This window comes from Ovis aries, chromosome 1 (genome assembly GCF_016772045.2).
Source record: "Ovis aries strain OAR_USU_Benz2616 breed Rambouillet chromosome 1, ARS-UI_Ramb_v3.0, whole genome shotgun sequence".
In the NCBI taxonomy this organism is placed as follows: Eukaryota; Metazoa; Chordata; class Mammalia; order Artiodactyla; family Bovidae; genus Ovis; species Ovis aries.
The window spans coordinates 104,455,022-104,470,720 of record NC_056054.1 but is presented as its reverse complement, the minus strand read 5'-3'; the positions used below and the strand labels follow the sequence as shown (position 1 = coordinate 104,470,720).

Here is a 15,699-nt window from a genome sequence, read left to right as displayed (position 1 = left end):
CTCCCGTTCATAATGCTGTATTGAATGCTTTTATAGAAAAATATTCAACTATTCGCATCGGTTCCTTACAAACTCTAATTTTTGTAAATGTATTTCTTATAAGCCAACTGTACTCCTTTTGCTATTTCACTTATCTCAGTTTCTTAATAAATACTGTGAAGGAGATATTTTTCTCTCTCAAAATGTCATCCTTTCAGCTTGTTAGCCTGCATTTTTATTTTATTCCTCTGTTGGTCTTTTCACCAACTGACTGAATCCTTGCATCCATCCAGCCTTACAGATGCATGTTATATATACCAGGTAGTTGAAAGTCTCAAGATTTACTTCCGGTACTCTACTAACTTTCCCTTTTTCTCTTTCTCTTCCTCTTTTTCCTCTCCTTCTCTTGTTTTCTCTCCTCTCCATTGCTGCTGCAGAGCGTCTCTACAGCCAACTTGAGCGAAACCGCCTGCTTTCTAATGAGCTGAAGCTAACGCTGCATGATCTATGTGACTGATGGGCAGGGCTCACTGATGCCCATTAAACCGAGCTTACGGCTCACTCCACTGACCTGGACCCCAGCAAAAAGCTGATTGTCTTTTTAAAGTTATTATTTTGCCCTAAGCAAATTGCTTAATTGGAACAGTTAGAATAGTGTTGTCTTCCTAACTGCACTGTAAAGTGGGAACAGTTAATACTGCCTTTCTACGCTTTTCAAGAGATTGTGGGTGATGAAGGGAGGAACCTGAGAGACTATAATGAGGAAATCTGGGAGAGTGTTCTGTTTTCCACCCGTATTTGCTGCTCTTTCACTTGTGCACTGACTGTAGGATATGTTGCTTGCATGAATGTTTTCTAACAATAAAAGGACTGACTTAACAAGATGTTGTAACTGCTTCATCTGCAGGCCCGGGGATGGGCCCTTCTGACTGGGTAGAAAAAAAGACAAGGGAAAGAAAAGGGATGTGGGATATGAAAAGGTCAGTGTTGCCATTTGCTTCCTTGAGTTGAAGAGCATTTTCCTTACCTCCCTAGAACAGAGAGTGGTTTGCTTGCTGGGCAGCTTTGATTCTCCTTGATTTTCAGCTGCTGGTTTTCTTCGTGACGTTTTCCCCATTTTTCCTTGTGCTTCTTTTTCCTGGTATAATGTTTAATTGCAGGTAACTGTGTCACAGGCTAGTTCCTGAAGAATAACTCTGTGAAAGTCTCAATTGATGTTTTGCTTATAAGGAAATGTTTTGCAGTATTTTTTTTTTTAATTTGGGTGCATCAAATCTTAGTTGTGGCATGTGGAATCTTCAACCTTAGTTGCAGGATTTAGTGCCCTGACCAGGAAGCAAACCTGGGCTCCCTTCCCTGCATCGGGAGCTCAGAGTCTTGGCCACTAGACCGCCAGGGAAGTCCCTGTTTTGTTGTGTTCATGACTTTGTTTTCTTTCTAGATTCTTACTTAGCTATGGGGGTTCTTTTATTTACCCCACTAGTCATTTCTCTCTCTACTTGTTGAGGAAAACCTGTAGTGCATGGGGATCCTACTGTACTCAAATTTTCAAGTTGAGATTCTGCTGTTTCTACTGGTAGAAACATGCCCGTCCTTGTTCTCAATGTGTCAGACTCCAGCAGGCTATTTGGAGTAGGTGTTATCCTGTGGGCAAAGACTTAGGGGAGTGGATGGCTGATGCTTAACTTAAGGCCACCTCCTTCAGTGACTGAAAACTGAAAGCCTGGGTTGGGCTGTGGGGAGGAGAGGAAATGATAAGGTCCCCAGCTCCCTCCCCTTGAAGTCCAGCAACACCTGTAACTTCCGTAGGCAAGTCTGAGGCCCTGAAAAACCAAGTGATGCAATAGCTCACTTCTGTGGCTGAGATGGCAGCTGCTTTATTAGTCTGCAGCTTCCCTGCAACAGGAGCAATTCTCAGAACGGGTAGACCTTGAAATTTACTTCTTTTATAACATCTCTCCTTTACCCCCATTAGATAAACTGAAATGCACCAAAGAGGAGCACCTCTGTACACAAAGGATGCTGGACCAGACTCTGCTTGACCTGAATGAGATGTAGAGCACCCCAGTCCCGCCCTGCCGCTGCTCCTCCCTCTCACCCCGACTCCGCTGAGGCCAGCCTGCCCGAAGCTGACCTTTAAACTGAGGGCTGATCTTTAACTGGAAGGCTGCTTTCTCCTTTCGCCACCTCTCCCACCCCCCTACTCCTGTGTCCTTTTCGCCAAACTGTCTCTGCCTCTCCCCAGAGATTCCAGTTGGGCTAGAGGCTGAGCACCTTTGGGAACAACGATTAAGGGAATGTGAGCACAATGCAAAGTGTCTTTAAAAGCATGTTGTGATGTACACATTTTGTAATTACCTTTTTTGTTGTTGATGTAACAACCATTTGTAAAAAAACATTCCAGATAATTCTGTAGTTCTGAAGCAGCAGTCTAATCCTTTCTCACTTTTGGAAGGTAACATTTCAGCTTAATACATATTGCCTTCTCCAGAGAGAAAGGGAAAAGGTTTGGGCCTGCCTTACTGAGAGCCTAGCAGCCCAGAGAAAGGCTCCATTTGGGGAAACCTCATTGCTCTGTAAAAAGTACCTGCCAAACCAGAAAGATGATTCCAAGAGGAGTTAGCCAAAAAAAAAAAAGTGCTGTTCTGGTTTTCAGCTTTACGGTATCTTTGGACAACCTTTTTTTTTTTTCTTTTTGCATCAGAAGTGACCAAACAATTAAGATGGTGAAACCTCTGAGACCAAATCCTTGCCCCAGCTCTACCCTGTTCCCAACTGCTCACAGAATGGACCATGTGCCCCTTATGTTGAAGTGACCACTTATTTGCTCCTCTGCCTCCTTGAGAGAAAGGAAAGAAAATTGTGTTTTGCCACTGATTTAGCCGTATGAAACTCATCTCATTACCCTTTTCTGGGTCTGAAGCTGCTGTCTCTAAAAAGTGCCATCTCATTGTGCTTTGTATCGGTTAGTGCTGGAGAAATCTTGAAAAGCGTATGTACAAAACTTTAAAATTTTTCTATTATTTTGGAACTTTGCTTCTTTGGGGTTGAGGCACACTGGTCACCCCTCTGCCTATGAGAGTTCTGTACAGTCTGTGGGCTAGCAGTGTGCTGAGCTTTTCAAGTTTCTTTCCCTACCCAGTCCCCCTTTTTTGATGAGGTTTCAGTGAGGTCTGTTAGGTGTGCATCCTGCAGCGTAATTGGCTTAAAATGTTCTCTCCTTCTGTGTGGTCTCTTTGGGGACCAACTGGGAGGAAAAAAAACCAATAATGTAACTGTTTTGATACTGAAAATTGATAAATGTCTTTTTGAAATAAAGAACCAGTCCCTCCAACGTTCAGAAGTACTTGCTTTTATTTCCCAATCCAAATGGGCTTTCTCCACAGGAGCTAAGTTTGGGTAAAGATCAGATCTTTGTGGGTGGCAGCAGTAGGATTTGACGCAGCACACACGCCTTGAAAGTTGTCCAAACTGGGGTCAAAACAAAGCTCTCAGATCCCTAGTTGTATGTTCTTTTGTCAATCATTTAGTTTCATTCATTATCTGTAAAATAAAGATATGTATTTTTAGGTAAATGTAAAGATTAGAAATAACATTTATGTGTCAGACATTTAATATTAATATTACTTAATCTGACACTGGCATCATCAGGGTCAGCTGTGCATTTCCTTTACAATCATGCTTATTCTTTCTCATAAATCCCAGATTTATTGGACTCTGCTCACTAAACAATTTCAATAATATGACACCGATTACATACTCCTATATATGTGTGGTTTTAATAAACTGTCCTGAGACAGCCTTTGAGCTAATACTTTGTTAGATATTTGGAGAAAACAAGTTAATTTAACAAGAGGTGCTCTCAAAGTATTTGCTTACAGACAGGTTGTGTGAGTGGATAGCTTTCAAAGCTGTCTTTGAGACGCCAGTGCCTGGCATTTCCTGCACTCTGGCATTGAGACTGGACATGAATCTGACTTACTAGTAAAAATGACACAGCTTCCTTGACAAAGTCCAGCTGTTTATACCAGAGACTGGAACATGTTTTTCCATTTATATGCACGGGCCAATGCTGACTGGAAATTACTGCCCCCAAAAAACGTTGGTGGGGGGTTGCCCTAGGAGTCAAACACAGTAGGCAACAGAGGATAAATTAACTGGGAGAGTTGTTTTTTTTTTTTTAAGATTTTTCTGCCTATTAAGGCCTGCCACCTAATATTGAAGAAAGTAGCCCTCTAAGTGGGTAGTTGGCTGGGTTTCTGCCTTAAAGTTTCCATAACGGCTTGTTGGAGCCCTTCCTAAAAACATTCCCTTAATTCCAAGCGGTAGGGCCGCCTGCTGACGTCACGCCTGTGGATTGGCTGATGTTGGAGCTGAGGGCACGGCTGTAGTTAAGCGAGGAGACAGGAGTTGATGGGCGCCATGACTGCTGTTGGGTCACCAAATCGCCGAGGCTTCGGGCTGTTCTGCGTGACTCTACAGCGCCTCCTGTTTCTGCTTCTCTTTTTGCTTGGAACCCTGGCCAACAAACTTAACGTACCACAGGTGTTGCTACCCTTTGGGCAGGAGCCAGGCCGGGTTCCTTTCCTGCTAGAGGCTCAGCGGGGCTGCTACACTTGGTGAGGGGTGGCGGGATCACAAGAGTATGCACCCCCACGCCGCCCAGGAAGAATGGGAAGGGTTCATTGAACGGAAGACGACGCCACCGGAATACTTTGTGGTCATTCATCCTGAAGAGCCTTGCCTGTAGGGATCAGGGGTGGGGTGTCAGCAGGAATGGAGGGCCAGCCCTTCTGATGGCCTACCCTCGTTGTGTGGGATGTTTTCAGCCTATGTGTGGGTCCTTTTATGAGCAGTTAATGTGTGAGATTGGCTTTCTCGTGGTATGTGTTGGTTGGGAGGGGTAGTCACTATGTGAACAGCTGTCAGGGTACAAGGAAACCCTGTGTAGGTGGCCTCAGACAACCATGGCTACCCACCGCAAAGAACTTTCAGTGTTAAGAGCTGGGATGAGGGATTCCCAAAGTCTGAGGAAATTTATTTATTTATTTATTTTTGAGGAAATTTATTGAGGGGCTAGAGAGGCTTAGGATATGTGAGTTCTCTGCAAACTAAAGTGAAGTTTTCAGTGTAAAAACACTTAACTATTGCATACTTAACTAAGTACTTTGCATGTGTTAACTCATTCCGTTTTTACAGTCTTGTTGATTAAGCGCTATTTTTTCCATTTTACAAGTGAGTGAATTGAGGCATAGATAATATGAAGTATAAACTTGTAGGAGAAGGTGTATTTTAGGTGGAGATAAGATTTGCCTGGCACATATTAATATGTCTCCTCCCTCATACGAGAGTACTCTCTTGAAGTGTACACTCAAGTTTGGGGTAATCAACTCTGGGGGGGAAGACTTTCTGACTGAGGATGAAAAGACATGATTTTCTGGCATGAGAGAACCCAACCATAGGTTGTATGGTTTCCTAAAGGTAAGGGAACCTAGCTGAAATGGGCTCCAAGGTATCAGAGGGCTCATCGTAATTGGAGATTTCCCTTTACCATCACTGAAGAGAAGCACTAAGTTTTCTCCATAGTGTAAGAAGTTCATCTCCCATTTTATGAGGCTGTATAAGGAAATCAGGCTTACACAGTGATCCCGTGTGACATATCTCCTGACTGAGGATGATGGAAGGCATCAGTCTAGCATTGAAAGCCATTCCTTCCATCCATCCAAAAATAATGATTTTTTAAACTGTATTTTGAGTTGGACTCATGCCTCATAATTTTAGCAAGATTTCCACCTTAGATAGCAACAGACCAATTTCTAGGATTGGAGGAAATGCATTCCTCAGAGTTTGAGAAGCCAGGTCTCGTTGGAAACACAGCATCAATCCTATTTTTACATACTGAGGGAAGATTGTTAACAATCTTACTTTAAATATTGAGGAAGGAATATAACTTGGTACAAGGGATCACTGAAAAATGTTCTAATCAGTCTCTTCCACTTAAATCTTACCTCTTTAAGCAATGTTTCTACTTTAAAGAAAAACCTTTAAATATATCTGGTAGTATGTAACATGGAAAAACTATAGGAACCTATGTTCCACCAAAAGTTAATTTTAACCCACATTCATATTTCATCCTGGCAGGCATTCCACCCATCATGATGCAGTAACTGTTGAACCTTTATATGAAAATGGCACCTTATGTTCTCAAAAAGCAGTACTCATTGCTGAATCTACCCAACCAATACGCCTCAGCAGTGTTATTCTTGCTCGAGAGATAGGTATGTTGAGACAAAACACACTATGTAACTGTTCCCCTGGAGTAGAAAAATCTGATATCTTTTATAGATGGTTAACACAGACAGTGTTGGCTTCAAATGCCCCTTAAGGTAGAAAAAAGGATTCCTGCAATATAAACCTTAATTGTGGCATTCTAGCCTATAACACTTTTATTTTTGAACATCCAGCCCTTGGCAATATGCCTGATACAGAGCAGAAACTCTGGTTGTTTGAATCAGTGGAGAAGGGAAGGACCTATTTATCAGAACTAGCTTGGTTGTTAGGTTCTGAGGTTGGTCTTGAGTGAGGCAAAAGGCAGAATAAAGACTAGTACTTCTCAGGCTTCCCTGGTGGTCCAGTGGTTAAGAATCTGCCTGCCAATGCAGGAGATGGGTTCAATTCCTGGTCAGGGAAGATCCTATGTGCCATAGGCAACTAAGCCCACATGACATAACTATTGAAGTCTGAGCACTCTAGACCTCATGCTTTGCAACAAGAGAAGCCACCACAAGGAGAAGCCTGAGCACCACAACTCGAGAGTAGTCCCCGCTCACTGCAACTAGACAAAGTCCGTGTGCAGTGAGAGACCAAGTGAAGCCCATAAATAAATAAATTAAATAAAAAACTAGTACTTCTCAAGTACTAGTGTCATCTAAAAATCTGCATCTTCAGCATCACCTGGGAGCTTGTTAGAAGTGTAAATTCTCAGGCCCCACCTTAGATCTGCTGTATCAGAATTTCTGGAATGAGCCAGGGGATCTGTGGTTTTAATTTATGGCTTCAGTGGGTCTTCGTTGCTGTGCCAGGGCATTCTTTAGTTGGGGTGAGTGGGGGCTGTTATTTGTTGTGGTGCCCGGGCTTGCCATTGCAGTGGCTTCTCCTTGGGGACCATGGGTTCTAAGGTGCGCAGGCTTCAGTAATTGCAGTACTCGATCTCAGTAGTAGTTGTAGTACACAGGCTTAGCTGCTCCATGGCATATGGGATCTTCCTGGACCAGGAATCAAACCTGTGTTCCCTGCCTTGGCAGGCAGATTCTTAGCCACTGAGTCACCAAGGAAGTCCCAGGGATCTGTGTTTTTAACAAGCTTTCCAGATGATTTTCATACATACTGAAATTTGGGAAACACATGCTGGTCTGTTTTAGACCAGAGCAGCTTAAGAAATGCTATTTGTGTCCTTGAGTTTCTGGCACTTGGTATTTTCCTATTGATAGGTCAGAAATATCTGTGTGGCTCTTAAATATTTTGATAAATTATATATCTATACTGTATTATTAAAGATAAATTTAAGATGTTTGGTATACCATATTTCATATAATTGAAGATGCCATCTATTGTAACTATTTTTAATGTACTACTAAGATCAACATTCTGAGAAGGCAATGGCACCCCACTCTGGTACTCTTGCCTGGAAAATCCCATGGACGGAGGCGCCTGGAAGGCTGCAGTCCGTGGGGTCGCTGAGGGTCAGACACAACTGAGGAACTTCACTTTCACTTTTCACTTTCATGCGTTGGAGAAGGGAATGGCAACCCATTCCAGTATTCTTGCCTGGAGAATCCCAGGGATGGGGGAGCCTGGTGGGCTGCTGTCTATAGGGTCGCACAGAGTTGGACACGACTGAAGTGACTTAGCAGCAGCAACAAGAACAACATTGCCAACTAAACTGCTTTTCTTCACTTAGAATTTTTACTTTATACCTATTGAAGGGCTCTTTTTGACTTAGATGGTTATTTTTATTGTGTATCACTCTCAAGCCTAATAAAAAGGAAATAAAATTAACCGGTTAAAATATTCCTAAGACAAATTTAACATTTTTGCTTCATCTGAATCACTTTTTGATTGGGAATCATCAATGTCTGTGTTTATCCCCACAACATCTTCCTTTGTGCCATTGAGACTGTTAGTGTTGTTGCATTTCTTAAAAGAATTAAACCAAAACCACCTACAAGGTATTAGTATTGGACTCATTAGTTGGCATTACAATTTATAAAGCTGACCTATTTTGTCTCCAGCTTTGAAAAGGTTTCTAGCACATCTGAATCGCCATCTTTCCCACTCTGTGTCCTTAACTGTTTGGTTCCAAGGGGAAAGAGTACTCCACCATTGTTCATGTTTCCTTCCAGCTACTAATACCCATTCTGCAAGTTTGGTGTTGGCCCTTTTAAAGTTCTCACGAATGCAGTAAATGATAACTATGCTATGACTGCTGGTGGTTGACAGTTCTAAGATGTCATCAGTCATAAGATAAAACCCTAATTTCAGAGATGTTGAAATGTCAGGAAAATGAGTGTCTTGGAGTCAATGAAATATGAGATTTCAAAGATGAGAATCTTTGAGGACCATGTCATGCAGGGCAGCTACACTGAATAGAGAAGGATACAAAGATGAGAAAAGAAGTGTTGCTTTGGTCACATATTCTATTTTTAATGTAATTACTCTTTTTAAATTTTATTTATTTTTGGTTGCACTGGGTCTTTGTTGCTGTGAGTGGGCTTTCTCCAGTTGTGGCGAGAGAGGGGCTACTCTTTATTGTGGTGCACAGGCTTCTCATTGCTATAGCTTCTCTTGTTGCAGACCACAGGCTCTAGGTGCATGGGCTCAGCAGTTGTGGCTCACAGGTTTAATTGCTCCTCCACATATGGAATATTCTTGAACCAGAGATAAAACCCCTGTCCCCTGCAGCAGGCAGATTCTTATCTGTACCATCAGGGAAGTCATGTAATTACTCTTAACTACATGAATTCATTCTGATGTTGAAAGAGCACACAGCTGCTTGGAGAAATGTCAAATCTGGCTCTCAGCTTAGTTTCATCTGACTTGTGAATATTCCAAAATTATCTTTCAAATCAGTTTTCACAATTTTGCTATTAAAACAGTTGTGTACATAGATGATGGAGATTCCTAGTAATGAATGGCAGTCTTAGTGTTCTACAAGATGCATTCTTATCTTAATGGGAACTGGCACTCTGAAATGGGAAGGGACGTTTGGAAAGGGAAGAGCATGCCTTAAGAGAAACTCTTCATTTGTTTGACAAATATTGAATTACCTACTAACTATAAGGTATCTGTAAAGGTTAAAAGATTTAAGCACTCCATTAGTGTTTAGGTGCTTGGGATTTTGTGTATGATGTTTTTGGTGATAGTCTAATAGAGAAAATGAGTGGCTATGACAGAGATTAGCCACTAGCTACTAGGGAATTCCCTAGTAGCTCAAACGGGAAAGAATCTGCCTGCAATGTGGGAGACCTGGATTCAATCCCTGAATCGGGAAGATCCCTGAAGAAGGGCATGGCAACCCACTCCAGTATTCTTGCCTGCAGAATTCCATAGACAGAGGAGCATGGTGGGCTACATGGGGTCAAAAAGAGTTGGACATGACCGAGTGACACTCACTACTACTCAACTGTGACAGAGATGGATAATGGTGAGAGATGAGGTGGGCATATTCTATTTGGTAAGAGTGTTAGATTTATTTTGATTTTTTGTTTTGTTTTGTTCTGACTAGATGTTACCTCCCTTTGATAAAATATTTAAAGAATATGAAAGGTTATATGTGAAAGTAGTGAAAGTGTTAGTTATTCAATCATGTCCTACACTTTGTGACCCCATGGACTGTAGCCCATCAGGCTCTTCTGTCCATGGAATTCTCCAGGCAAAAATACTGGAGTGGGCAGCCATTCCCTTCTCCAGGGGATCTTTCTTCTCAGGGACCAAACCAGGGGTAATCTCCTGCATTACTGGCAGATTCTTTATGGTCTGAGCCACCAGGGAAACCCAAAAAGGTTATATAATGAAAAGTAAATCTCTAATCTCATTTCTCCAAGAGAGAACCACTTTTGTGTATCATTCCAGATGTAGTCTATGAACATATGAAAATGCCTTTTTGTAGTGGGATATCTAGATTTTCAACCTTAGGTACAGGACAGGTAGAGGAGTTTGGAGATGAAGGCATAAATTTTAGGTATAAAAGTTCAAGTGAAGGATTAAGAAAGGATTTAGACAGCTGAATGATTTTGGTGGAGAGAATAGAATGGAATGATCAGTACACTTTGCACTGTGCTCAGCATGTGGTTATTCAGCAAATACTTAAAATTTTTTTTAATTAATTTATATTTCAGTTGCACTGAATCATTGTTTCTGTGCACAGACTTTCTCTAGTTGTGGCAAGCAGGGGCTACTCTTTGCTGTAGTGAAAGAATTTCTCATTGTGGTGGCTTCTCGTTGCAGAACAGAGACTTTAGGCACATGGACTTCAGTAGTTGTAGTCTGTGGTCTTAGTTGCTTCTTGGCATGTGGAATCTTCCTGAACCAGGGATCGAACCCCTGTCCCCTGCGTTGGCCAGCAGATTCTTACCTACTGTACCACCAGGGAAGTCCCAAAATAATTTAAAATAATTTTTTAAAATTTATTTTTTGTTTGCATTGGGTCTTCATTGCTGCTCACAGGCTTTCTCTAGTTGTAGTCAGCTGGGGCTGCTCTTTGTTGCAGTACATGGGCCTCTCATTGCAGTGGCTTCTCTTGTTGTGGAGCACAGGCTCTAGGTGAGTGTGTTTCAGTAGTTGTGGCACGCAGACTTAGTTTCTTCGAGGCATGAATCTTCCTGGACCAGGGATTGAAACCATGTCCCCTGTGTTGGCAGGCAGATTCCTATTCACTGTGCCACCAGGGAAGTCCCCAAAATAATTTTAATTTCACCCTTGTTTCATCTTTATGAAAATAAGTCTACTTTCTGTACTGTTTCAATTTGTGTTTCTGAAGTTAATCATGACTATATTGGGCTTCTCTGGTGGGTCAGATGGTACAGAATCTACCTGCAATGCAGGAGAACTGGGTTTGATTCCTGGGTCAGGAAGACCCCCTGGAGAAGGGAACGGCAACCCACTCCAGTATTCTTGCCTGGAGAATTCAATGGACAGAGGAGCCTGGCAGGCTGCAGTCTACAGTGTCGCAAAGAGTTGGGCACAACTGAGCAACAAACGTATTGAGTGGAACTCTAGTTGGGTCTATGTGATTCTCAGGCTTTTTAATCTCATGGTCCAGGAAAAAAAATGGAAAGAAATGAAGTGAGAGAGAAATTTATTGGCAGACAGGAATGGCATATGGTTGCCACCCTCTTACTTTCCTAAATAAACACATTTTTTAAAATGTACTCTTATAATTTCATAAAAGGAAAAGCATTCTAACACTTCAAAAGTAATACTGAACATATATTCCTTTAAAGTGAATATATTTAATTTTATTACTGTTTTAAAATTCTCATTTTTTGATGGGTGAATAAAAACATTATTATAGATCAGTATCTGGGAATCACTGCTCTAGTGTCTCTTCTTGTAAACAGATGCTCTTATATATTTTGTTGCTAAGCTGTTTTCTTCCGCAGGTTGAAAGGAACCGTTATGCCTTTCTTTTTCTTAATATTTAGAATAAGCTCCGCAATATATGAAATATTCAATAGATTCATGACCTGTTGAATTAAATTCTCAGTTTTTGGGTTCATTTTAGTGACTGACCATGAACTGCGGTGTGATGTTAAGGTTGATGTGATAAACAGCATTGAAATTATATCTCGAACGCGGGAACTCTATGTAGATGATTCACCACTGGAACTGATGGTGAGGGCATTGGATGCTGAAGGTAAAGAATGTCAGAGGATTCAACAAAATTACCTAAAATGAACACTTTTGTGTTTAGTTTTTGGAAACAGAAATTTGAGAGATAAAAGTAGGTTGGAAATAATGTTTATTTTCTCATATGAAGTTCATGTGCAAGAATAATTAACAATTCTGAGTGTGGTTTGATGTATTAACTACAGACTTTCATTAAAATTTTCTAGTTCAGAATCCAAATTCTGCTACTGAGCTTCTGCTAATGGTCCCAACAATTAAGAACATTTTTGGAGAAAAAAAGAAAAGTACATTTTGGAATTTATTATTAGTTCTGTTTTGATCAGTCTACTTTCTGTAGGGCAAGAGAATTAAATGTAAACCTGTGAAAATTTTATAATTTTATCTTTCTTAAGACTGATTTTACATTGTTTTTCATATACTGCTACTGCTGCTAAGTCACTTCAGTCGTGTCCGACTCTGTGCGACCCCATAGACAGCAGCCCACCAGGCTCCCCCGTCCCTGGGATTCTCCAGGCAAGAACACTGGAGTGGGCTGCCATTTCCTTCTCCAGTGTATGAAAGTGAAAAGTGAAAGTGAAGTCGCTCAGTCGTGTCAGACTCTTGGCGACCCCATGGACTGCAGCCTACCAGGCTCCTCTGTCCATGGGATTTTCCAGGCAAGAGTACTGGAGTGGGGTGCCATTGCCTTTCATATACTACACTAATGTAATATGTAAAAAAAAAAAAAAATTTAATGCATTGCTTCTTTCTTTGTAAACTAGTGAAGAGCGATTTTTAAAATATGAGAAATGAACATATTAGTAATATTCAAACCTAGCTTTTATAAAAATTTTTATTAGAGGGACCAGGATTTAGGGATGCCTGTCAACCCTGAGATAGATTATAAGGTGGCCTTTTTATGTTGAAAGGAACAGAAATAGTGCCATAATTTTGTCAACCAGCAGTTAACCAGCTTGAGTCATTTTCACTTTCAGAAAGCTTATACAGCAACCGTACTTACTCTGTGTAGGGAGTCTTCCTGGTAGATGTGTTTTAATTCATAAATGATAGTGTATCTATTTGTTAATGAAAGAGGCTTAAAAATAATTTTCTAGTTAAATTTCCCTTGCTTATTAAAGATACCTGAATATTTTTGAATATGTGGTTTTGTTTTGTCTGTTTTTGCCTTGCTTTACAGGAAATACTTTTAGTAGTTTGGCAGGGATGGTGTTTGAGTGGAGCATTGCCCGGGATAATGAATCAGCAATAGAAGAACTGTCTAGCAAAATTAGGTAACCTTGAAACCAAACCTAACTATCTGACTTTGAAGGAGACATTTGCCTTTGGGTAGCACACTGAACAGCAATCATTTGTGTGGGTTTTGATCATTTTCCTATCTGGAACTATTTGGAACAAATAAATTTATCATGGGAAAATATGGCATGGCTGTAGGTACCTTGATGGTTTAATTTGAGTCACTGCAGAGGAGTTCATGAAATCAGAACTATACAATTGTTTGTTGTATCTTCTGACACTTTTGTTTTTCAAGCTATCAACACTCACTGAAATACAGTGAGTGGATATTAGTATGAAATTTTCTCTTCAGTACCAAGCAATAGCTCTCAGACAATCCGGGTTTTAGTCTTACAACAGGTTTAGCCAGAAGCATATTAAGTACTTTTCTTCTATCTAGTCATTGTGGAAATTTTAAGCTTTTGACACTATATAGACATTGAAGAGACTATGTTTAAAGTCTCTCAGAGCCTTTTGGAAGAATAATCTACTAGAAACAAAGTTTATCTCTTTAGGATTTTGAGATACTCTGAAGCAGAATATTCTCCCCCTGCATATATAGCTGAGATGGAAAAAGAAGAGAAACAGGGAGATATGATTTTGGTGTCTGGCATTAAAACTGGTGCTGCTATCGTAAAAGTTCGAATTTCTGAACCATTCTATAAGGTAAAAATTTAGTGCTATAGACATTAAGTCTTGCCTATGGGATAGTTTCTTATGTTTATCTATAATAGAAACCCTCTAACCTGATTGATTTAGGCCAATTGAAAAAGTTGTTTGAAACGGATAAACATTTTTTGAAAACCTGTCTCCCTTAAACATGTTATTACCCACGTACAATTACAAATGTTACTGGCATTTTCTCTTAAAACATATAACTGCATTTTATTCACCAATCCTTTGATGTAGGTCCGAGACTTTTCTTTGTCTACGATTCACTATTTAAAAATATACATACTCATTCTTGCACAAATTAGTTTCTAGTTTCTTTTTCATTTTTCATTTTATTTTATGGTTGAGTGAAAGATTATACATGTGTGAAGCAATCTGAGTGCAGAATTCTAATATATTTTTCAAGGATTTTCCCCTAGTCTTTTACATTTCTCACCTACACCTAATTTGATAGCAGTACATCTTAGCTATAATTTCTTTTTTATTTAACTTTTTCTTAATTAAAAAAATTTTTAATTTATCCTTAGCTTGCCTTTAACTATTTTTTAAATTAATTTTTAAAAATTTATTTATTTATTTATTTGTGCGGTAGTTTGTACATTCTTTGGCATTGCCTCTCTTTGGGATTGGAAGGAAAGCTGACCTTTTCCTGTCCTGTGGCCACTGCTGACTTTTCCAAATTTGCTAGCATATTGAGTGCAGCACTTACACAGCATCATCTTTTAGGATTTGAAATAGCTCAGCTGGAATTCCATCACCTCCACTAGCTTTGTTTGTAGTGATGGTTCCTAAGGTCCACTTGACTTTGCATTCCAGAATTCTGGCTCTAGGTGCGTGATCACACCATCGTGGTTATCTGGGACATGAAGATCTATTTTGTATAGTTCTTCTGTGTATTCTCTTCTTAATATCTTCTGTTTCTGTTAAGTCCTTAACATTTCTGTCCTTTATCATGTCCATCTTTGCATGAAATGTTCCCATGATATCTCTAATTTTCTTGAAGCGATCTCTAGTCTTTCTATTGTTTTCCTCTATTTCTTTACATTGTTCACTTAGGAAGGCTTTCTTATCTCTCCTTGCTATTCTTTGTAACTCTGCATCAGATGGGTATATCTTTTCTCCTTTGCCTTTTGCTTCTCTTCTTTTTTCAGCTATTTGTAAGGCCTCCTCAGACAACCATTTTGCCTTTTTGAATTTCTTTTCCTTGGGGATGGTTTTGATCACCACCTCCGGTACAATGTCACGAACCTCCGTCCATAGTTCCTCAGGCACTCCGTCTATCAGATCTAATCCCTTGAATCTTTTTGTCACTTCCACTCTATAGTCGTAAGGGATTTGACTTAGATCATACCTGAATGGCCTGGTGGTTTTCCCTACTTTCTTCAATTTAAGTCTGAATTTGGCAGTAAGGAGTTCATGATCTGACCCACAGTCAGATTGTTATGTTTTGGCTGCACTGGGGCTTTCTCTAGTTGTGGCGAGTAGGAACTACCCTATAGTTGAGGTGCACAGGCTTCTCATTGTGGTGGTTTCTCTTGTTGCAGAGCACAAGCTCTAGGGCATGGGTTCAGTAGTTGTGATGCACAGGCTTAGTTGCTCCACAGCACGTGGGATCTTCCTCAACCACAGATTGAACCTGTGTCCCCTGCATTGGCAGGCAGACTCTTAACCATTGGACCATCAGGAACGTCCTGACTATAACTTTTCAAAACATTTAAATTTTTTATATAAAAACAACTCTTTTCACATAATGCTTTTTAAAAAATTAATTATTATTAAAGTTGAGAAAAGCAAATGTCTTTTGGCAACCATTCAGTTCAAGTGGCAGTAACATGTATGTGGACATCCTAGAGAGCAGCCTATTAACCT

At 40.3% G+C, this 15,699-nt stretch overlaps 2 protein-coding genes across 14 annotated transcripts in view; both read left to right on the top strand.

The window, feature by feature from the left end:
- Positions 1–3,313, top strand: part of TPM3 (tropomyosin 3) — a 28,110-nt gene extending 24,797 nt beyond the window's left edge. For 9 of the 13 annotated variants that reach the window (XM_004002542.6, XM_012182154.5, XM_004002541.6 and 6 more), the window contains one exon: positions 1,955–3,313. In XM_004002542.6, the coding sequence (XP_004002591.1) occupies positions 1,955–2,037 (83 nt within the window). In that variant the 3' untranslated portion in view covers positions 2,038–3,313. Of the gene's footprint in view, positions 1–416; positions 586–1,954 lie in introns of those variants that run through there. The other 4 variants (XM_042254491.2, XM_042254489.2, XM_060414652.1 and 1 more) reach the window with 4 other exon arrangements.
- The window catches only part of NUP210L (nucleoporin 210 like), a 95,866-nt gene continuing 82,568 nt past the window's right edge, over positions 2,402–15,699 (top strand). The window contains exons 1-4 of the mRNA XM_060414325.1: positions 2,402–6,257; positions 11,762–11,893; positions 13,064–13,157; positions 13,674–13,824. Coding sequence (XP_060270308.1) covers positions 11,869–11,893; positions 13,064–13,157; positions 13,674–13,824 — 270 coding nt within the window. The 5' untranslated portion in view covers positions 2,402–6,257; positions 11,762–11,868. The remainder of the gene's footprint in view (positions 6,258–11,761; positions 11,894–13,063; positions 13,158–13,673; positions 13,825–15,699) is intronic.